Source organism: Petromyzon marinus, chromosome 2 (genome assembly GCF_048934315.1).
Source record: "Petromyzon marinus isolate PM22_M1 ecotype Great Lakes invasive population chromosome 2, UKy_Petmar_22M1.pri1.0, whole genome shotgun sequence".
Lineage (NCBI taxonomy): Eukaryota > Metazoa > Chordata > Hyperoartia > Petromyzontiformes > Petromyzontidae > Petromyzon > Petromyzon marinus.
The window spans coordinates 16,025,503-16,049,885 of record NC_133668.1 but is presented as its reverse complement, the minus strand read 5'-3'; the positions used below and the strand labels follow the sequence as shown (position 1 = coordinate 16,049,885).

General features: G+C 50.6%; 1 protein-coding gene and 1 long non-coding RNA gene across 2 annotated transcripts in view; one reads left to right on the top strand and one right to left on the bottom strand.

The window, feature by feature from the left end:
- Nucleotides 1-23,710, bottom strand: part of LOC116946159 (T-box brain protein 1-like) — a 33,316-nt gene extending 9,606 nt beyond the window's left edge. Inside the window, exons 1-5 of the mRNA XM_032961084.2 lie at nt 21,731-23,710; nt 16,052-16,206; nt 12,387-12,508; nt 10,121-10,282; nt 1,882-1,943 (exon numbers count right to left, since the gene is read on the bottom strand). Of these exons, the coding sequence (XP_032816975.2) occupies nt 1,882-1,943; nt 10,121-10,282; nt 12,387-12,508; nt 16,052-16,206; nt 21,731-22,527 (1,298 nt within the window). The 5' untranslated portion in view covers nt 22,528-23,710. The remainder of the gene's footprint in view (nt 1-1,881; nt 1,944-10,120; nt 10,283-12,386; nt 12,509-16,051; nt 16,207-21,730) is intronic.
- LOC142929369 (uncharacterized) lies at nt 16,102-18,560 on the top strand. The gene is made up of 2 exons (XR_012945664.1): nt 16,102-16,216; nt 18,393-18,560. It is a non-coding gene; the product is annotated as an uncharacterized LOC142929369 (long non-coding RNA).
- Nucleotides 23,711-24,383: the final 673 nt, after the last annotated feature.

The following is a 24,383-nucleotide window of genomic DNA, read 5'->3' as shown; positions in this document are numbered from 1 at the left end:
ACAAAAACAAAATCCAGAAAAAACGCATGTCAAAAATGTTATAAATTGATTTGCATTTTAATGAGGGAAATATGAATTTGACCCCGTCTCAATCAGAAAGATTTCTGGCTCCCAGGTGTCTTTTATACAGGTAACATGCTGAGATTAGGAGCACTCCCTTTAAGAGTGTGCTCCTAATCTCAGCTCGTTACCTATATAAAAGACACCTGTCCACAGAAGCAATCAATCAATCAGATTCCAAACTCTCCACCATGGCCAAGACCAAATAGATCTCCAAGGATGTCAGGGACAAGATTGTAAACCTACACAAGGCTGTAATGGGCTACAAGACCATTGCCAAGCAGCTTGATGAGAATGTGACAACAGTTGGTGCGATTATTCGCAAATGGAAGAAACACAAAAGAACTGTCAATCTCCCTCGGCCTGGGGCTCCATGCAAGATCTCACCTCGTGGAGTTGCAATGATCATGAGAACGGTGAAGAATCAGCCCAGAACTACACGGGAGGATCTTATCAATGATCTCAAGGCAACTGGGACCATAACCACCAATAAAACAATTGGTAACACACTACACCGTGAAGGACTGAAATCCTGCAGCACCCGCAAGGTCCCCCTGCTCAAGAAAGCACATATACATGCCCGTCTGCAGTTTGCCAATGAACATCTGAATGATTCAGAGGACAACTGGGTGAAAGTGTGGTGGTCAGATGAGACCAAAATGGAGCTCTTTGGCATCAACTCAACTCGCCGTGTTTGGAGGAGGAGGAATGCTGCCTATGACCCCAAGAACACCATCCCCACTGTCAAAATGGAGGTGGAAACATTATGCTTTGGGGGTGTTTTTCTGCTAAGGAGACAGGACAACTTCACCACATCAAAGGGCAATGGATGGGGCCATGTACCATCAAATCTTGGGTGAGAACCGCCTTCCCTCAGCCAGGGCATTGAAAATGGGTCGTGGATGGGAATTCCAGCATGACAATGACCCAAAACACACGGCCAAGGCAACAAAGGAGTGGCTCAAGAAGAAGCACATTAAGGTCCTGGAGTGGCCTAGCCAGTCTCCAGACCTTAATCCCATAGAAAATCTGTGGAGGGAGCTGAAGGTTCGAGTTGCCAAATGTCAGCCTCGAAACCTTAATGACTTGGAGAAGATCTGCAAAGAGGAGTGGGACAAAATCCCTCCTGAGATGTGTGCAAACCTGGTGGCCAACTACAAGAAACGTCTGACCTCTGTGATTGCCAACAAGGGTTTTTGCCACCAAGTACTAAGTCATGTTTTGCAGAAGGGGTCAAATACTTATTTCCCTCATTAAAATGCAAATCAATTTCTAACATTTTTGACATGCGTTTTTCTGGATTTTTTTGCTGTTATTCTGTCTCTCACTGTTCAAATAAACCTACCATTAAAATTATAGACTGATAATTTATTTGTCAGTGGGCAAACGTACAAAATCAGCAGGGGATCAAATACTTTTTTTCCCTCACTGTATGTATGTTGAACTTCTTTCCCACCGTACGTAGCACACCATGCTAATCGGTTGTGCGAAAACGTGCTACACAATATTCGCTCACTCGAAGGTGAACAATGACGTGGAGGCACGAAGAACCACAGACAAGCGAGAAGCCAGCAACCAGGCCGTCAGCCGGGCCCACCACTCTTCCAAGCTCTGCCGTCCTATATGTATTAAGATATGCTCAACCAATCAGAGTGTTTATACATACGAGGGAGCGCCGGGCAAACAACCCACACATTGGACAATAAGGGGCGTAATTAGTACGAGCGTATCTTAATTTAGCTCCCGTGGAAGTGACGACCTTCACAAATGCAGTCATAAGGAAAACAGCAGTGATGCAGGTGCTGCAAGTTAATCACTTACGAATCATAATTGTCCCGGAAGCCTTTGGCAAAGGGGTTATGATCTATCTTCAGCTGTGTGATCTAGAAACACACACACACACACACGCGTTTGCGCGCGCACACACACACATGCGTTGGTAACGTTATGACTTATACACTAAATTAATTATATGTGCATGTAAATACGAGAGCATGGGGCGCGTTCATTTCCTTCACAGTGTATGTTTATATTGCCTATATCCCACGTTTCAGTGCAAGTCATGTAAAAGGTAATGCTGCTTGCCGTGTGAAAGCAGCGTGTGTATGTACTAATGCATGCACATGTACAGCGGCGTCAATCCACTGCTGGATGAGAGGTCTCTCCACGCAGTTGTGGGCTGGGTCGTGGGATTTATTTCACTTTACTTCCGCCCTATTTTCTGCCCTGCAAAGTAGCCACAGAGCCTATAACAACCTGTTAGACATGGTGGTCGCACATCCAAACATTAGCCAGGCTCTTCTTGCTTAGCTTCTGAGGTCTGTCGACCGTGCCTGAGTTTGGGTGCAAATCGGGTCCAACCAGAAGTGTGCATATAATCATCAACCGTGATCAATCCACTGCTGGATAATAATTTACATTTTATTTGTAAGGCGCCTTCCAATGATGTCTCAAGGCGCCTTGTAAGAATAATGAAAGGCCAAGCTAGACAGAGAAGCTAAATAGAATAAACTGATGAGTTATAAGACGAAACTTAAAAGTATCCACATGATCGGAAAAACGAATTTCCACCGGTAGAGAATTCTACAACCGTGGCGCAGACACAGCAAATCCCTGGAACCCAGCCGGGATTGCGGTACGCACAGAAGGGCAGCGTCTGCAGATCTTAACGTCCGTGAGGGGGTGCGCGGATCAATTAACTTATTAATATATGGTGGTGGTGCCAGCCCATGCGAGGCTTTAAAAACAAGTAGAAGGCTCTTAAACTCTACTCGTTTCAACAACGGTAGCCAGTGCAATGATAAGGGAACCGGGGAAATGTGGTCACGTAATGGGGTTCGGGTGAGCACCCTAACTGCCGCTTTCTGAATAATTTGTAGTCTACCAACGACCTCATTTGAAACGCCAACCAGCAAGGCATTGCAGTAATCGATTCGCGAGAGAACAAGTGCATGTGTAGTGACATCAGGGATGTCACTGTATGGTGCCAGCCCGGAAGGGTCGTGCCGTTCGATGTACCTACATTGTGGACAGCACCGTGAGGGTGGCTGTGTGTAGCACCAGCCCTAGCGTGGACAGCACCGTGTGGGTGGCTGTGTGTAACACAAGCCCTAGCGTGGACAGCACCGTGTGGGTGGCTGTGTGTAACACCAGCCCTAGCGTGGACAGCACCGTGTGGGTGGCTGTGTGTAACACCAGCCCTAGCGTGGACAGCACCGTGTGGGTGGCTGTGTGTAACACCAGCCCTAGCGTGGACAGCACCGTGTGGGTGGCTGTGTGTAACACCAGCCCTAGCGTGGACAGCACCGTGTGGGTGGCTGTGTGTAGTACCAGCCCTAGCGTGGACAGGACCGTGTGGGTGGCTGTGTGTAACACCAGCCCTAGCGTGGACAGCACCGTGTGGGTGGCTGTGTGTAGTACCAGCCCTAGCGTGGACAGCACCGTGAGGGTGGCTGTGTGTAACACCAGCCCTAGCGTGGACAGCACCGTGAGGGTGGCTGTGTGTAACACCAGCCCTAGCGTGGACAGCACCGTGTGGGTGGCTGTGTGTAACACCAGCCCTAGCGTGGACAGCACCGTGTGGGTGGCTGTGTGTAACACCAGCCCTAGCGTGGACAGCACCGTGTGGGTGGCTGTGTGTGACACCAGCCCTAGCGTGGACAGCACCGTGTGGGTGGCTGTGTGTAACACCAGCCCTAGCGTGGACAGCACCGTGTGGGTGGCAGTGTGTAGTACCAGCCCTAGCGTGGACAGCACCGTGTGGGTGGCTGTGTGTAGTACCAGCCCTAGCGGGGCTTGGTGAGCACTGGGATAGTGCGGGCACCACGCACAGCGTGTGGTGGGGGCTCCCCCGAGGGGGAGGGGGTGAGTGTCAGCCCAGGGGCAGGGTTGCCCCGGGCCATGGCACTCTGGTTGACCCCGTAGACACGTGATCCGGAATGCCCATACAGGGGGCCCCAGGTGGGGGGACTCGGGGGGTGATCACGTGTCCGGAGAGAGAGCTCTTGAGAAGGATCGAGAGGGAACGAGAATGTTCGGGAAGGCGGGCGGGGCCGAGGGCGGAGCGGCCCCGACCGGAGAGGGATATAAGGCGGGTCCCTGAGAGGGACCGGGGTCGCTGCATTCTACAAGCTGGAATCTCAACATCTACAAGCGGGCAGCTCTACGTCTCAAGCTGAAGCTCCCCGTCTTACGAGGCAACCACGTGGTCCGAGACTCGAGTGAGGGATCGACCCCTCGTAGCAGTAACTCGCTGTAGTCTGGTAAAGGGGCAGTTACCCCTTTGTGTTACAGTGTTACAAATAAAAGTGTTGCCTCTAAGAGGAACAGCGTCTGCGACTGAGTGGCCCTGCTACCTGCTACCAGTGCGGCCTGCCGGGCCACGTGGCTTCGGGTTGCCGCGTCCCACCCACGGCGGCGCCTCCCGGCATCATCTCCATCCTGCTCTCCTCTACGACCTGAAGCGAGTCGCGATGCAACTCCACACTCGACCCCTGGCCTCACTTCACTCTTCCAGGCAATTTGGTTCGAGGCCCGATCGCGTGTCGGTAGGGGAAAGTGCTACGCGTAGTCGCGAGGTGCGCCAGCTCCGACCGGGTCAGTGGTCGGAGCTGGCCCATCGAGTTGTGGCCGCGACCGAGGGTTCGTCTACGGTGCTCGGGTCTATCGAGGGTGTGGAGATAAGGATTCTGATCGACACGGGTGCATCGGCAACTATCATTACGGTCCAGATTTTTTACATTCTGCCCCCTAAGTGTCGGGTTATCGACCTTGTCGATGCGCCGTTTGAGGGAGCAGCTCGATTGGGGTACTGCGGGGTACCGAGCTATAGCTCAGACGTTGGTGTCCGACGACCAGGAACCTTGTGTTCAGGTTCGAAATGCTGGGTTGGACACCACGGTCATTCAGGAAAGTATGGGGTTGGCTCATGCAGCTCCGGCATGTCCGGTAAGGGGGGTTGTCGGAAATGCGAGTGCGGAGCCTTGCACGCGATGATCCCGGGATGTGATTAGTTGCTGTGCTGTTCGCCCCTCTTGCCTTGAACTGGTCATCGCGCTGCGCGAATTCATCTCATCTCCATATCGCTGGGGCCGAGTGTCAAATGCGTCCGATGACCCGGGGCGAGTGGCTGCTGCGGTTGCTCCCAGGCGGGGTGATTCTGTCCCGTCCCCGGCCGCGGTACACCTGTCGTGCCCTGAACGGTCGCGCATGCTGGTTTCGCGGGCTTCGAGGGAGGTGGACCCGCCGGCCTGCTGCTCTTAGTGAGGAGCCGGGTCCGGCGGAACATTGACACATTCCCTGCGGGTCCTCCAGTGGTGGGGGGGGAGGGGGGGCTGGGGCGGGGCCCGGCATCACGGACCCGCTCAAAGACTCGTACGCGATCCTCTTGCACACACGCTCCCACGCTGTCGGTTGTTCGTCGTGCCCCCTGAGGCGTGGCGGTTGTTCGTTCATCCTGGCCGCCATTGCGCTCGCGTGCATTGTTACATGATGAAGGTGGGAGGTCTGATGCTAATGGGGGATCCCGTGGTTCACGCTGTTCTTTCATATTGTTGCTAAGATGGTGTGGTTATTATGGTTTCGTTGGTTTCGACCCTTCTCCCTGTTGGTTTGTACATTTGTACATAGTGTAATTTTTGTACAGGTGGGTTGGGGTATTTATTTCTGTTCTTGTTATTGTTGAGGCACACTGTGGTTTTTTTTTGCTCGTGCATTTCACTTATTGTTCATTGCGGGGGGAGTTGACAGCTAGGACGGCTGGATGCTATGAAGGGGGGGGGGGGGTGATGTAGTGACATCAGAGTGACATCAGAGATGTCACTGTATGATGCCGGCTCGGAAGGGTCGTGCAGTTGGATGTTTCTACATAGTGGACAGCACCGTGTGGGTGGCTGTGTGTAACACCAGCCCTAGCGTGGACAGCACCGTGAGGGTGGCTGTGTGTAACACCAGCCCTAGCGTGGACAGCACCGTGTGGGTGGCTGTGTGTAACACCAGCCCTAGCGTGGACAGCACCGTGTGGGTGGCTGTGTGTAACACCAGCCCTAGCGTGGACAGCACCGTGTGGGTGGCTGTGTGTAACACCAGCCCTAGCGTGGACAGCACCGTGTGGGTGGCTGTGTGTGACACCAGCCCTAGCGTGGACAGCACCGTGTGGGTGGCTGTGTGTAGTACCAGCCCTAGCGGGGCTTGGCGAGCACTGGGATAGTGCGGGCACCACGCACAGCGTGTGGTGGGGGCTCCCACGAGGGGTGTCAGCTCAGGGGCAGGGTTGCCCCAGGCCATGGCACTCTGGTTGACCCCATAGACACGTGATCCGGAATGCCCATACAGGGGGCCCCAGGTGGGGGGGACTCGGGGGTGATCACGTGTCCGGAGAGAGCTCTTGAGAAGGATCGAGAGGGAACGAGAATGTTCGGGAAGGCGGGCAGGGCCGAGGGCGGAGCGGCCCCGACCGGAGAGGGATATAAGGCGGGTCCCTGAGAGGGACCGGGGTCGCTGCATTCTACAAGCTGGAATCTCAACATCTACAAGCGGGAAGCTCTACGTCTCAAGCTGAAGCTCCCCGTCTTACGAGCCAACCACGTGGTCGGAGACTCAAGTGAGGGATCGACCCCTCGTAGCAGTAACTCGCTGTAGTCTGGCAAAGGGGCAGTTACCCCTTTGTGTTACGGTGTTACAAATAAAAATGTTGCCTCTAAAAGGAACAACGTCCGCGACTCAGGTGGACCCACTACACATGGACTGGCCTCTGAGAATCAGCCGGTATAAGGATCTTGTGCAGTCGAACAATGTTTCTGAGGTTTTCACAACCTAAGTAGCATGAGCTTCGAAGGAAAGGGACAGATCGAATATTACCCCAAGATTACTAATCTCATGCTTCATGTAGACGTTATGGTCATCAATAATTAGCCTGAAAAGTCCCAGTTTTTTTCATTGTTGGTAAGAGGCGACGAGGAGAAGTTCGGTCTTATTTTCATTTAGCTGGAGAAATGTGTCTGAATCCATGATTTGACTGTTATTAATGACGAGGATGAAGTCCCCTCCCACAGAAGTTGCCATCACTCGCTCTTCTGTGATGTAATAATCCACGTAGCATCTGATCACGTGCTGATTGAACCGCTCCACCTCCTCTTTGGGAGTGATCTCGGACGCGTTCGTTGCAAGAGGACGTTATGTAGCTTGCTGTAAGGCGACGGATGCTCATATGCGTGCAATAGTGACAATGCCATTCGTATCTGCCAAAGGCGTGACCTTAAAGCCGGGTGTAGGAATCACACACTCCAAACCGATGGGAGTCTCAGAGATGAGGGGGTTACCCCAAACCCCTTCCACTCATCAGGGAATAACGGGGACCCCCTCCCACCCGTCGCCCACACTTCAGATGGGGAAGACTGCGCATCTCTGTACACACTCTCTAAACCTCCCAGCCACCGAGACCCCTCCAACATTGTCTCATTAGGAGTAAAACCATCACACCTACTCCTCGCCTGCCACTTCTGGGGCAACCCTAATATATTGAAGAAACGGCCGCTACCAATCACGCCGCCCGTGTGATTTGTCCCTTACGTGATGGTGGTGGAGAGATTAGCAGGTGTTTGCCAAAAGATCTGCCCAAAGTGATCATTTTATTGCAGCTGCAAAAGTGCTATTTAATGGTGGCAGCTGGACGTTTTGGATATTTATTAGGCATGTGCTGAGCAACCGTTGTAAAATTATGAATTCTGGATTACAATCTGGCTTTGGAACTCTTAAATAGGATCATCCGCGCGTGTATTCGAGAATGCCCGAGTAAGCACTGACCAATATGCTGGCCTTGCCTGTGCTTTCACCGCCGTGACTGTTAAGTCTGTTTTAGACGCTGGTCCACGACTAAAGGCGCAATGAATGTAATATACAACGCCTTGTCGACTCCCTGATGGATGAAGGACTCTCTATGACGTGCCATTCATGGTGGTTTTAATGCCCATACTTCACCATGCTTTTTAAAATAGAAAATTCATTTCTATAGAAATGCGTTTTGTGTTTAGTTTGTTGTCCTTTCTCCGCACCTCTGATTAACGCGGCTGGCTACGTACGGTACAAAAGAGGTTCAATATACAGGTAGTCCCCGACTTACGATGGAGGTGCGTTACGACGACCCCATCGTAAGTCGAAAATATCGTAAGTCGGGGACTACCTGTACATACGTACAAAGCGGGGTTGGTGAAAGGATCGGCCTGGAATCTATGCAGGTATTGTTTGCCACTGATGCTCGCTGTAGTCGGTAATGGAACTCGGGGCGCCGGATTCAGAGCACAATGCGCTAACCACTGCGCACCGCTCCACTAACCACGGTGTCACAGTCATAGCTGTTAAGTCTGCAGTTATCTTATGCACTGGCCCCCCTACGATGACTGAATGAGTCTTCGTAATTGATTTCGCGAATTTCCAATGATTCTGTGTTTTGGCTGCGAAGGATGGACCCCATGTTAATTTACGCGCAATTCACTGGCACTTTATTAAGTGGGGGTTTAATGATTACAGTTGTCAGAGTACGACTGTGCTGGCAGCCGCGCCGATTGACTTGGACGCTCTTTATCAGAGGTGCTTGGGATTGCGAGGATGTGTGCGGCAAGCCAGCGCAGGTTCAGTGTTTTTTTTATGCGACGTGTACCTCGTGGAGGTGTTTTCTGTACAGGTGACAGCAGAGTGAACACGAAGCACATATTGTATTTTTTATTTCAGATAATTGTCAATCCGCTTCAGGATGAAGGCCTCTCCCTCCCCACGTGCTGGAGGTCATGTGGGTTGTTTGACTTCTGTTCGCTGGTTAGTGCGGGCCGATCAAGTTGGGGTGGTACTCAGGAGCGGTTCAGACATCAATCGCCACTGATGTTAGAAGTGGCCTGGAATCGAACATAGGCTGGCCGGTTTAGTAGGCTAACCACTGCGCCACCGCTCCACCGCATGCATTCATTGCCGTTCCTCACATTCCCATTGGCACGTAAAAGTTACGGCGTCGCGTGTGCGTATGCATTGTGCATGCGTGTCGTTGTCAACTCAGTCTATAGTCGTGAAATTAGTTACCCGTTTCGTGTGTCCAAATATTTTGTACAAAGGAGACAAAGACGGGACGGGCGGGGGGGGTTCCGATCACACCCGTCAGCCTGCATTTCCACCCGGGGGATATTTGTGGGGTTTCTTTGTGTTAACACAGTTCCAGAGCCCTGCTCCAAAAGCCCCAACAACGTCCAGTTGGCCAGCAACAAACAGCTGTGTGTCAAACAAAGATATGTGTACGGCTTAAGGGCTGTAGGCAAGTGTTAAGGTGTGTGCAGACCGTTCGATAAATGCTGCATGCTGATGAACCGGGCGAATGGAGCAAACGATGTGCGTGTAGACGGTAGCACAGCAAGTAGGCCGCTTATTTACCCCTAGAACTGCTCGTCTTTTTGTTCCGGGAGATCAGAGGCGAAATGCTCATAAAGGAATCGTACAATGTACGACGCTACTTGAGTTCAGAAGATTCAGGAGCGCGGCATTAGCATACTAAAACACGGACACTGCGTCATGGTCTTCCTAATATGTAAAGTGTAATTTACGGAAATGGAGAGGTGGGGTAATCTGTCTGTGCTCAAGTGAATATTTCGACTGCCTCTGTTACGTGTGTATGTGTGGAGCGGTGGCGCAGCGGTTAGCGTGTGTTAGTATGGGTCAGGCGACTGCTGATGTGGCAGTTAACGCTCTGCGCTCGGAACCCGGTGAGCCGAGCTCGATTATCTGAACCGGTCTTGGGCCTCCTCGCGGTCGATTTATCCTCAAATGAGTGCCTGGTGCGATGTGTAACCATCGCCACCGGGGAGACAAAGGCGTCCGGGTGTTGGCGTTGAACACCCACCCCCGCCGGCCATCATAGGCGCGCGCTCACAGAGACTGCAGCCTGTTAAAAACGCCGTACCGGGCTCTTGATTAATACCAAAAAAAGAAGTCTGCTTTGCAATACGCTGGGGGGGGGGGGGGGGGGTCGGGGGAGGTGATGGGCTGCGGTGTCGTTGTGTCAGGCGATGCGGGTCCTCACGTCCGTGTTCTGGTAGGCGGTGACTGCGATGAACTGCGTCTCGGGGAAGGTGAAGGTCTGGGCTCGCGCCGCTTGTGCCACGGCCTCCTCCACGCCCTCCTCGCTCGCCTCCACAACGTGCAGCCGCGGCTGGTACTTGTGCAGCGACTGCAGCACGATCATCTGCGGTCCACGGGCCGGATCAAATCGTGAACCAGTGTATACAACCGATTGCTCGATTTAAATGCGCCGTATGCAATGTCATTCACAAAGGAGCAGCGGGCGCCGAGTTGAGTCCACTGCGCTGTGAACGGAGCCCTACCTGAGTTTGATTCAGGGCCACGGCCAACACCAGTGGAGCGTGAACTGGTTCACGTCACGTAATAATCCCGGACGTACCAGCGTGGCGAAGTATGCTTAATCAACCTCCATGACTGTCATTGCCCAGGCTTTCATCAAGCCGTGGGCTTTCTTTAAAGTGGAGTTTTGTCAAAATGTATTTCGTACAGTTTGTTTTATCTTTACTGACTCAGAGTGAAAGGTCATCATCGAGTATCGTTCATGCACAGTGTCTGTAAACGAATTATAAATATATACACACACGTGCACAGGGGGTGTGCACAAGCAAAATCGAAGTCAAATGCAGTCCTTAATATAACTAACTAGACGAGGGCCCATTGAAGCTAAACGTTTATATTTATTTTAAGGGAGATCTGAGTTAGAAATAAGTCCATTCTCAAATAAAAACAGAGTGTACACACAGCAGTCCTTCAGAATTACGACGGCGAGGAAGTGTCTGTGAGCGTGCGCTCTGTTGGAACGCGATTTCCGACTCGGATATCTTTTATATTATTCATGGCCCAGTAAGTCAGCGAACTGCGCTACGAACACCGGAGACCCTTGTTAAATTTCCGACCACGGCTAACATCAGTGGCGAGTGTTATCTGGAAAAGCTCACGAGCTCCTCTTCACAAATTCGCGCTGACCAGCGTTGTGAAGTCAATTCAAACAACTCATATGCCAAACACGACATAGAGAGAGGCCTTCATCCAGCAGTGGATTGACAAAGGGGTGAAAAGGTATCATATTTTTTTTATTGTTCTATATATAGGGAACCACTATTCACCGTCATTTATGTCCATTCAAAGTTGCTCGTGTTATATATTATATTTAAGTCGTCGCCATAGCCGTGGCTCGGACGAGGAGGTGACGAATGCGTCCGTGCAACGCAGATACCTAAACTATTTAAACGTTAAACTTTTTTTATTTTTTCAACAGGTAAGGCCTACTGAGCTATATAGCTCTTTGTCTGCAGCGACCTGGCCACAAATGATAGCTCAACGAAGTGGCTTATCGCAAGGACATTTCTAGCAGCCAAATAACTCTAAAAGTACGTGTCTAAATGTGGAGGGGAAAACCGGAGGACCCGTTGAAAAATTCATGCGACCACGGAGAGAACATGCAAACTCCAAAAACACAGGCGTCAGGGTTGGGATCGAACCCAGGATCTCCTGTATACCAGGCGAGAGTATTTAACGTCTCGCCACCTTGGCGCCCTAAATAGTGTAAACGAGGCATGATGAATGAGCTGCAAAGCAATGGCATGCACGCCGTAGAGATTGTCCAGATAAACAGCAGTTAAAATGAATGGCCGGTCGACTATATGATCGTCACGTGTGGAAGTGAACGATAACAGATTCGCAACATCATGTGCAACGGTGGTGCTTAATTTCACTGAACAGCGTGAAATCTCAATGGGAAGGGGAGGGAGCGCACACGACTGGGATTGTCTCATCATGGCCTGTGGATATCAACGAGTGGATACAGTTCAAGCCGGAGTGGGTCCTTGTGAAGACCAGCGTGGGGGAGGTGCTCATCTCCGCGGGCGCTCCTGAGCCAATTTAAGGACATTACACATTCCCACGGGCGCGGGTAAGACTATCCGTAGAACAGCCATTGTCTACTCAAAATTGATGATAGACTGGATACGACCCATGGCTAAGCCCGAAATAGAGCATTGCCTAAATGTACAGCCCCAAATCCAGCAATTAGTCCATTGCTGGATAAAGGCCTTCCTCCCGCAACATTGGAGCCGTTTTTGCACATATACGGCATGACGCTGATCGATGCGGGTTGATTAGCAGTGACCGAGAAATCGAACGTAGAATATCGGGGTTCATAGCGCAGTGGGAGATACCCACTGCCAGCCCACTGCGCTCTGCACCCGGTGTTGTTTGGAGAGGTGCGCCTAGGTACTGTGCTATCCGGGGGGGGGGGGGCGCGCCACCTGCGCCGTGTTGTTGGTGCCGCCTTTGTTGTTGGTGAGCTTCAGCTTGCCGAAGGAGATCTCCTGTCGCATCCAATGAGCGCCCGAGTTGGGCGAGTCCGCGTGCACGTAGGTGCGGTTACCTGCGCCCACGAGACGCGCCGAGAGTCAAGAGGCGAGGGACTGTGCGCAGACGACACCCGCCGACCAGGTACACAACTATAAGTGTGTGTGTGTGCAGCTAATACGCCTTCCTCCCGTAAAAGATCCCCCGTATAGCCTTAACAGACTTTTCGAGTTGGGGCAAGTGCTGTTAGCAAGCACCTATGAAGGCCGGAACGGTGCACGAGGGGGTTGGTGGCTAACAACACGTCCGTCCGTATTTGTCTCCCTAGCGGCGATGTTCAGACGTCATTTGAGTCTGAGTCGATCTAGGGGAGGCCCAGGACCAGTTCAGATAATCATCACTGGTGTTGACCGTGAGTGGGACTCGAACTCGGGTAGACGGGTTCGTAGCACAACGCACTAAACGCTCCATTACCACTTCCTCCCATATTCATATCCCACACGTAAAATTAGTCGCTATACTTCTGGGAATGAAAACTGTCACAAGCGTTGGTTAAATTGCAAGCAAATTCTTTGACCGATTTTCCACAGTCAGTGTTTCATCGGTAGAGTCAGGCTTGCTTGAACCATCTCTGTTAGATGTGTGTCTTCGACAGAAAAAAAACTATAATTGATTTAATCAATTAAATATGTCACATATCTCGCGATAAAAACGAGAGCCACTCACTTTTAAAGAGATATGCAGGGTAGGCGGAAAGCGACCGACAATCATCTATACGCATAGACACGTGAAAATCTATGGATAAACCTCTTACTCTAAATCACTTGCCCTGTTGTGTTTTAACCGAGCCGATCCAATAAACAGCTATATATGTCTATCAAAGCAAGCTATGTCTCTATTTCTACGAGGCCAATGGATCTTATGAGACACGGATATAAGGCAAGTTTTGCCAACATTGCTGGATGAAGTCTTCCCCACGCCGTGTCAGTCATGGAGGTTGTTTGACCATACTTCACCACACTGGGGAAGCCCATGCCTAGCTCGTTATTGACGTTAACTATGCCCGGAAATTTAACTCGCCGGGTTCAAAGCGCAGTGCGTGGACCGCCTCGCCCTCCACTCTACTTAAACGATTGCATTTCACAATCTAACAAAAAAATTACTCAACTCACTCGTCAATAACACTGTCTTAAAATAAAAATGTAATGAGCGAGCTTTCAAGCAATGGCCCTTTTGAATAGAACATGTGCTTTGAGGAGCATGTCTTATGAGCGTGCTATGATGAAGGGTCATTGCTTGAAACGTCGTTTGTAATATTGTTCTTGTTTTAAAGCAGTGCCATTTAAAATGTATTGAGGACTTTTGTTATCTGTGCTGGGGTACCACTGCAACTAAGTGTCACCAAAAGATTAGCTTCATTTTGCATTCTGCTATGGTGTGTGTTGTATACCAATTATAGTAACACGAATCCTACCCTGAGAGTTATCATGAATGTTTGTGCATATCACAAAAACTGCACACCTACAAATGTATCTTTAATTGTAACACGTGCATGGTGGCCACGCTAATAGACCTCAGTTCGAGTTCATTCGCAACGCATTTACGTGTTTGCGAACATTTTCACCGACTCACACCTCTCGTCTCCCGTCTTGCGTGGACTAAGAAGAACATCGTGGTACGCCCGCCGTGTTCTACAGCCGCAGCGCTACTGTGCAATGACGTTCAGCGTGACAACCCCAGCGCGCAAATGGACGAATGCATGTGCCTGGTAAAAATGCTATTCGTGTACCGCGTTTGCGACGTTAAACTAAGCTAAACTTTTTTTAAAAAGCGTATTTTTACCAGGTAAGGCCCACTTTTTCAGCAGTGTCACAAATGAAAGCTCTGCGAAGTGGCTTTATCATGGGGACAGTTATAGGAGCGAAATACTCTAAACGCCCGTTTCTAAGTGTGGAGGGAAAACCCGGAGGACCCGGAGACAAATTCCACGCGAACACGGAGAAATAGAGATGCAAATTCCAAATATAGACGCGTCAGGGTCTGATCGAACCCACGCTCCCTGCGCTTGATTATCACACACTTGCCGTAGCCACATATGCATAACTTAAGGCGGATCCTGCTACATTGGAATGTTGTCCAATTGCATGAAGTGTTAATTATTCGTATTATTCATTAATGTTTGGTTTCATTTGAGCGGGAGCCGAAGTATCCGGAGAAAACCCACCACCCATTGAAGGTGGATGGATAAATTTTGATGTAAAGCTTTCGTGACTGCAGGGATTCATAGTCTTGGTTCTTTCGGTAAGTCGCGTAGAAGGGAAACAATAAAATATAAAATGTTTTAAATTGTTTTATATTTTTATTATTTTATTGTTTACCTTCTACGTGACTTTACCGAAAGAACCAAGAATATGGTGGATGGATACTCAACACTGCCACCTCCTGTGAGACATGTGCAGGCCATAGTCTAACTCCTACATCGATCTGATAAGCCCTGCTTGGTTAACCCATCCACGTGCTAATAAGGCTCAACACTGATTAGCTTCTGAAAAATATATGAAGCATTGACGCATTCAGGGTGCTTTGGTCACAGGTGAATCCCTAGCAAAGCGCAAGAACACGCTAAAAACTCGTTTACACGCAGTTACAAAAATACATTCTTGTATCCTTCTGTTCCGAAGGGTTATTTCTCGAAACGTGTTTTTCTGTTATAAATTACGAGTTTGCTGTGTGTTTATATGTATACCTGGTGTACAGACACGTATACATACTAACATTCATTCTCCACTTATAGAACGTCACGTGAGAGACCTCCAGGTATGGAGGGCGCCACGGTGGCGAGATGTTAACTACCTCGCCCTGGTATACAGGTGGTCGTGGGTTCGATCCCAACCCTGACGCCTATATATTTGGAGGTTGCATGTCTATTTCCCCGTGGTCGCGTGAATTTTTCTCCGGGGTTTAGAGTATTTGGCTGCTCTGAACATTCCACGTGATAAGCCACTTCGCTGAGCCATCATTTGTAGTTAGGTTGCTTCTGCAAAAAGAGCAATTTAGCTTAGTGGGCCTTACATGCTCAATGTACCCAACATTAAAACGAAGCCAACATAGGAACACGCTATTTGCGCTAATACATCCGTTCCAATGCACGCAGAAGTGCAATTGCTTCTCATCCCTTAGTGAACGTATTATACATATAACCACATGGCACATATGCTTAGCCATTTCAACACGCATGTATATGTCTTTACTCACTGAAGATGATTTTCCGGGTGGCTGGTAGATTGGAGTGGCAAATAGACGAGCAGCCACAGTCCTTGCTCGAGGTATACTGAATGCGATGTGCCGGGGGGCGAGGGAGTATTTTCCGGCTCCCAGACCCGGCTGAAATAATGTGACACTTCAGTGCTTGTGCCGAGTAAAACAGGTCCCGACACAGACCGCCTCCCCCCCCCCCCAGTGCCTATTCAGGGTGTTAATTGCCCATCCAAGTGGAGCTGCGGCACCCCCAGCGCAATCGAACGCAACTCGCCCGAGGCTTATGAAGCTGTTGTTGCTGCTACTGGTGGTGCTGATGGTGTGAGTGTCATCTGGCGTGGGGTAGGGGTGGGTGTCTTACCCTGCACGTTGGTGTCAGCCTTGCCGCAGGGCACCCACTTGCCGCCCTGAAAGCGCCAGTGATTGGGGTCGGAGAGGACCACGTCCACGAACACGTTGTAATGTGCCGTGGGGTCGAGTCCCGACACCGTGAAGCTCAGGAAGGGGAACATACGCCTGCGTCAGGGTAAGAGGCGATCCCGGACGGGGATGAATAACACGACGACACAAACACAAGTGGATTAGTGTTGTCGAATAGATACAGAAGACAGACGCGGTTTGTAGATGGATCTCCGATGTGTTATCGGGTTATAAAACGTGTTGTCCGGCTTCATGTCTGACGCTTCGCCCGTGCCACGTGCTGTGGGAGAATAACTGAGAAATTTAAGTCAGGCCAGAGAGCTACGCAACGCACGCGCAGTAGAACTATAGATGGCTCTTTGACATCGCAGTCATCGTGAGAGGTGTCAGCGGCTTTGAGGCGGCCTTCATCCACAAAAGGATGACCAACACAAGAGAGATAGAGATGGCTCAAGCCACAAGGCTGGTAAAGGATTGACAAAGATGAAGTAAGTTTTTTTTTTAATCGGCTCTATCGTCGGTCTTGAGCTGTCGGGAGGATGTACATTAGAAGAACAGGCACGCATATAAAGACGATCGAGAATGAATGATTACTTTTCGTAATTTACAATAATGGTCTGAAAGGGCTCTAAAAAACAACAACTTTGATGTGGCACGGATATAACCGAGACGTGACGTATAAAGTTGCCCCAGCACCACCATCACCACCAAAGAAAAAAAAAGAACGAACATTTAAACTTCTTTTTTCAAAACCCGACTTCCCAAACAAGCGTACACCTGAAAAATCTAAAGGCGCTCGATTTTAGATTTATGTCCCTTCAATGTTGTGGTTCGGTGCTTGTGTAAAAAAAAATTATGGCGGTGCTCAATCCGATGAAAGAGGCTGGGGAAATGCCCGTACTCGATGACTGATTAATGCGATACGATCAGTTGCCTCTTGTCGATAGGCACCTCGGCTGTGCGCCGTGGGATAATCCCACGCGAGTTCGTCGCTTTGTTACTCGGAAATCACCACTTTAAGTTGACTTTCAAACGCGGTTCGACAAGGCTCTAGTGACCTCACTGGGGCGACGTACTTTCGAGCGAGCTAACATTTATCAGTATTGCATGATAGGCTGTATATACTTAGATTATCGCAAAACAATGCTCCATGTTTTGCAGGCTTAACATCTCGTTTAAAAATAAAATGTTGCGACAGCCACTCGCATATACGTACAGTACCCGCCGAGAGAAAATATAAATAACCCCGTCAGAGAAATGTAGAATGCGACCACGATTTAAGTTAATGTATTGCGCTCGTATATTAATAAACAAATCGGTGAAGACGCAGTTGAGTTAGGAGTCTTCGGATGAACGGGATCTCCATCTGTGCGTGCGCACGTGCGTCTGCAGACGCCGAGTGCTGGAGCAGATCTTTGCGAATGCAAATTGCCGCCACTTTAAAGGATGGTGGAGAAAAGAGCAGCCGTTTAACGTAGAATATTACTTGACGTATTATACAGACAAATTTAAAATCGCATGCTGAAGGGGAGAACGCGCCAAGAGGACGATGGAGCAATGAGATCCGCCTAAGCGCACGAGGTGAGATCCGACGGTAGCAACACTGGACCACAAGAGATGGCAACATCCTGTTGATGGCCTTCATCCAGCAGCGGATGAATAATGGCCAGTGATGATGTTGAATAAATAATTCGTAGGAACACGTTGATTTTCAGGCCTTCGAAGCATAAAGCAATCGCATCTGTAAATGTAAAGCCACGGGTAAATCACTGAACAGCGATCGCCGTGGTGGCGATATGTTAACTGCCTCGCATGGTGTACAGGAGGTTGTGGGTTCGATCCCGATCCTGACGCCTGCTGCTGTATATTTGGAGCGTGCACGTTCTCCTCGTGGATTTTTCTGCGGGTGCTCAGGTTTTTCCTTCCACATTTAGAAACACGCATTTCGAGTATCTGGCTGCTATACATTTCCACGCGATAAGCCACTTCGTTGAGCTATCATTTATTACCAAAAATAGCCATATATCTTAGTGACCTTTACCTGGTAAAATAGATTTTTTTAAAAAAAATTAGAATTGTAAAACCTTCGAAGTATGAAGCAATCGCCATTTATAAATGAAAGCCACGGGTACATCGCTGAACAGCGAAACGCGTGTTAGTGCACCTGCTGGGCGTATAGGTGTCACCCACGTCGACGTTGTGTCCCACCTGGTGCGTGAGCCGTGCTTCGTCCTATCCCGCTGTGTTCACCCACGCTTTCCCCCACCCCGCGTGTGACACAGTGCGAGACGCTGATTGGCCCGCGGCCACAAGACGCGGCTGACACCGTTAAACGTTTCGAGCACAAGGCCTGAGCGAGGATCGCACTGCGGGAGTCGGCGGTTGCAGCGTCTCACACGTGCACTGCACTCTGCACCCACGTGGCGTATCTATTAAATCCATTACCTTGACGCTTTCTTGCGCTGCGTGTGAATTCATTTCAAGTAAAAGTTTTAATCGGTTGTGCCTCGTGCTCAAACGAACGAGGGGTGCGGTTGCTCATTCGTCTTCCGTTGTTGGTAGTGGCCCTGAAATCGGCGTTGAGAATTCCACATTGCTATGGCGGGGGTGGGGGGATTCAGGGCGGCGGCTAATATCCATAGTAATATTCATTTACAGAGCACATGCTGCGATAATAATTATAATGTTAAAAAAGGCTGTTCTTGAAAAAAAAATCCAATCTGCGAGAGCAAAAAGAACCGTTAATACCCCCCGCCCAAACCCCCTTCCTCTCCCTCATTTGTGGGGGATGTGTGCATATCCATATACAGTGCATTGTGTACACACACACACATACGCACGCGCATCACCTGCGCGATATTTTAAAACCACAATTGTGACATAATTGGCGAAATGTAATGGAGACGACTGCGAGTGAGGGCGGTGGCGGTAGTGGTGGCGGTGGTTGTGGTGGCGGTAGTGGTGGCGGCGGTGATGGTGGTGGCGGTGGTTGCAGTGGTGGTGATGGTGGTGGCGGCGGCGGTGGTGGTGGCGGTGAAGGTGGCGGCGGTGGTGGTGGTAGTGGTGGTGGTGGCGGTGACGATGGCAGTGGTGGTGGCGGTGGTGGTAGCGGTGGTGGTGATGGCGGTGGCGGTGATGGTGGTGGCGGTGATGGTGGTGGTGGTAGCGGTGATGGTGATGGCGGTGGTGGTGGTGGTGGTGATGGCGGTGGCGGTGATGGTGGTGGTGGTGACTCGCGCGCCGTCGGCGGGGCCCCGCAGCTGTCGGATCGCGGTCGGCCCACGGAGCAGCAGCAGGGACAGCAGCAGCAGCAGGATGCGGGACAGACAGCTGACGCTAAAGCGACGGCAGTGTTTGTGTCCCTGTTAATCTGACAGTTAAAAATAAACATATCGGGTACTCGCCTCCTCCTCCTCTCAGTGTCCCGTATGAAACGAATAACGCGACAACAGTTGCGCTTGTAATTGCGAAGGTGGGTGCATATACGCTGTGTCTGGGAATAACGGGCGCTGGGTGTCTTTTTTAATTCAAAGACATTGACGGAACACAACCAGCGGCCTCTCTCGGGTCCAGAGAGAGAGAGATGTGTGTTTCTTCCCTGGTTGCTATTATCATTACTACTACAACAGGTAAATTGGTTATTTAGATTGAGTTAAATGTAAGTTGATTTAAATCTTTCCACAGATTGATTTTTGTGCGTGTTTTTTTTTACTTCGCCAAATTAACAATAAAGATTCCAAAAAAAACATGTTGATATTTAAATGTGGGATAATAATTCGGATCGGAATTAAATTGCATTATTGAATGATGAAACAACCACACTATTGTTTCATATTTTAATTCACATCGCGTTTCTTGCGCGCTTGTATTGAAACATCACGTCCGCCCTAGACACCCCCGACAAATATATTCAAGTAACGAAATAAAGACGTGGATATTGTAAACAAAAAAAGTGCTGCCAGATGCCAATGGCTTACACACCGGACACGAAGCCCGATAACTCGCTTATTTTAAGACCACGTATACGTTCAAATCGTTCTTTTTATAGGAACGTGCATAGTTCATAAATATATATTAAATATCACTGGTAGTCGTTTAATTCCCTTAAAGATAACACCAGATGTCTATATTTGTCGTGGTTCTTCATCATTATCGTCGCGAGGGTGGGTGGACCTCTGTCTGCAAGACAATTGAGTCGCGAGGTGTCTCTGCGCGACGCGGGGGGGGCGGGGTATGATTATTGCACGTGAAGTATAAAAATGACAACCAAAAATACGTAAATACAACACGGCGGGGTGGGATAAAACGAATGACGATTGAAACAACACGAACGTAAACGATGGCAAGAAGATACATTTTTTTTAAAAATATAGAGATTCTGAGTGAACAATACGGACTCGTAGCTGGTTGTAGATATAGCTTTGATCAACCGATATTGTTGTCAATGATGTATTGCACATACAATGGGCACTTCGTTGTATTGTAGTTAGAACGATTGACAGTGTTTGATGGTCTCATTCGACACATATATATAAACATTAGACACGTATACAAACACGAGCCCACGGAGTGAGTGTGTCGCACTGATTATCTATATATATTCACGATATTCAAGCGAGATATTTCGCTGCAGGCCCTGAGCGTGGTGAAGTTCCGCATTACAACGGCGGTGGCCAAGTCCATGAACTGCGGCCGACGTCAAAAATAAACGTCTCATGCAGGACCCTACCGTCGAACCTCCCGGTTTTAACCTTCCACGCGCCTGATGGTCGACCATCAACCGAATCAGGAGCGGGCATGGCTAATGCGTCCACCTGGTGCACAATGGCGCATCGAAGATTCGGCGGCCCGCGAGTACGGCCACGAATCCCAAACCATCGACCACCAAATTGTGAACACTCCGCCGCCGCTGCCTTCACGACTTTAAAGGCGTTGACGGACGAGATCCAGTCTGCGTCTAAACAGACAATTGAGTGGATAACACATCTAAAATTGCATGTTTAATCTGCTGCTATTAATCCATACGAAAGAAGAATCATTCCACGTTGACTTTCCAACGAATGTTGACTTTCCAAAGAAGACGTCCTTATTGTTTTGGTGATCACGGAGGCTCACTTTACATATATATACATCGATAAGCATACTGAATGAGCGCCACGCCGGAATGATTGACGGTTGATGGTGCAATTACACAGACATATCGTACGTACGCGTACGAAAATTCGTTCTTAAGCGTAAATTGTTTGAATGATTGGGAGTGTTATTTCAGACACGTCACATTTACACGCGTGCACGGAGTGAGCACTCTGCCGTGCATACAGCAATCGGCGGTGTTAATACACGACGTATATATATACACACACCGAGTACCCTGTGCCGTGCAGAAGTCTAATGATCCACGGTGGTATGAAATAAACACGTCTACACATGGGCACAGAATGAGTAAACCTTGCCGTACATATACATCTACTGATCCAGAGTGTAACAACAAAAGCACGTAGACGCAGGCACGCGGAATAAGAGTGTTTTTCTGTATATAGTCTAACTGGTCCACGCTGTTATTACGCGGACGCGCATGCAGTGCACATGTGCGCGCAGGATGAACCACCGGTGCGCTCACCTGCCCTGCTTCGTGATAATCATCTCCGTCTGAAAGCGGTGAAACTTGAGCCAGAGCGCGCGGTTGCACAGGTACACGTGCGCCTTGCCCGGCACTAGCCCGGGCTGCGGCGGCCCCAGTGGGTAGAAGGATCCACCCTGATGGTACCCGTGCGGGTACTGCTGCGGGTACGAGTACCCAGGGAAGGGCTGCGCGCTGGCCGAGGGTGTCAGGAAGGTGCCGTAAGGGCCGCCAGACAGCATGGACTGCGCCGACACGTAGCGGCCAGGGCTGCCCATGGGGAATGCCGGGTGGCTGCCCGCCACTTGCTGCCCCACGTACGGGAACATGACGCCTCCGCCACTGGCGGCTGCTGCCTGGGTGGCGAAGCGGTCGGCGCTCTCCTCGAATGCGTGGCGCGCCTCGCAGCTCAGCTCCCCGAAGTAGAGGGGGATCCTGCCCTGGTGATGCTGCTGCTGCTGCTGCTGGTGCTGCTGCTGCTGCTGCTGGGGCTCCTCGGGGTGATTGTCCTTGGAGGGCGTCAAGGAGAAGAGCCCCGGCTGCCCGCTCATGCCGAGGGTGAGTTTGTGAAGAGCGCCCGCCCGCTCCGCGTCGCCTGGGAACGTGCGTGGATCATCCCTCAAAGACAATTCCACATCAAACGCTGGTTGCTGCTGCTGCTGCTGGTGGTGGTGGTTGTTGTTGTGCTGCTGGTGTTGGTGGTGGTGGTGATGATGATGTAACCGATTTGCGAAAGTGGGAAAGCCCGGCGCCAGTTTGATGGAGGCGGGAGCAAAGCAGACCTGTGCCAGCTGCATTCTTAACGGTGGGCGCCGCGCAACGTGGCCGCGTTCACGACGCGACTCTGCCAAGAGTCGGGAGGCGAGAGGCACCACGAGTGTGCGAAAGTGTGCGCGTGTGTGTGAGAGTATGTGAGTGTGTGTGTGAGAGAGTATGTGAGTGTGTGAGAGTATGTGAGTGTGTGCGTGATTATGTGAGTGTGTGTGGAGGCGGAGGGGAGGGAGAGACCGCGCCTCCCGAAGCCGTGATCCCCTGGTCACTTTGGCACCTCGCCTCGTTACCCTTTCCACTCGGCTTTCGGGAACGCGAGCGGACGTTGCAATGCTCCGCCGATTGGCCCAAATAGCCGCACCGAGCTGGTGGGGCACGACCTATCAGGTCGGACTCTCTGTCGCCGCCGTGGCGAGTTCTACCCCCACCCCCCCCCCCAGATATGAAGGGACCGTTCTCGCCCAGGTGCAGGAGACACGACCTCTCTGTCTGTCTCTCTCTCTCTGTATCTCTCCACTCACGCAAGGAGTTTCTCTGCCAAGGACATTGATTGCCAGTGGAGGCGCGTGCCCCGTGCTTTGATGAAGACGACACGATGCTGAGGATGGAGCCCGCACGCAGCACAACCATCGCCATCAACAGCGTCTCACGTGTTCCGACGGATACAGAATGTAGACAATATTTAGCCTGATGATAGGTGTTTTATTATTCGGCATTGTGTATGACGACCGCGGTGTGGTGTTTCATGTTTGCACTTTTAAAAAAAAAAAAACTATCATCGCGAGAATAAATCCGCCGAGTTTTTTTTGTTTGTTACGTATCAAGATTCGTCGACAATGTATGATTAAAGTGTTTCCTGTTGTTGTTAAGTTGCCTTTCCAGCAAAGGCAACAGAGTCTGTGTACAAAGCCGCGGCGTATACATATCGGTACGCGGCGGTAAGTGAATACTGCACACGCCGCAAAGCCTTCGCGCAGCTTACAGAGTTCAGCTTTTGTTGGGCACCGTGCCAAGCCTCACTCGATACCCGTGTACGAATTACAAAATATCCGGAACCCAAAATACAGCGAGGGCAAAGAATCCTGCATGCCCCCCCCACCGCCAACCCGTACCACAGTCTCGCGCAAACAACCACCCGTTCTCGCACTCTGTGTCAAGTGTCAATTTAGACAAGGCGAAATGAATACGCTGGCGTGGAATGGTGTAGTAATTAGTATGTGGACAATCACACACGAACACACGAAGGTCCCCCCGTGTAGCCTGTAACAGACTTTTGGGGCAAGTGCTGTTCGCGAGCTACCTACGAAGGCCGGACCGGTACACGAGGGGGGTGGGTGGTCAGCACCACGCCCGACCGCCTTTGTCTCCCCGGTGGCGATGTTCACACACCGCACCAGGTACTCATTTGAGGCTGACTCGACCTAGGGGAGGCCCAGGACCGGTTCAGACAATCGTCACGGGGTGTTGGCCGTGAGCGGGAATCGAACCCGGGTCGCCAGGTTCGTAGCGCAGCGTAGCGCTAACCGCCACACTACCGCCCCCCCCCCCCCCCCACAATCACACACTAACACACACATACACGGCACCCACAGGCATAATGTGCACGCGGATAATTCACATTGCTCCGATGTGTTTTCTGACTGATTGTTCGGCATTATGTCCGACGTTTGACTCCACCTTGTTGGCAGCTTCTTCAGTTCCTGAACGACACGAAAGCATACGCATTAGAGCTGCGTAGGTATGTGTGTGTGTGGATTTCGTGGCGTGTGTAGCCGTTACGTTTGCGTGTGTACGCGTGCGTGCGTGTAAGTGGCAGTGCAGCGGTTAGCGCTACGCTGCGCTACGAACCTGGCCACCCGGGTTCAATACCCGCTCACGGCCA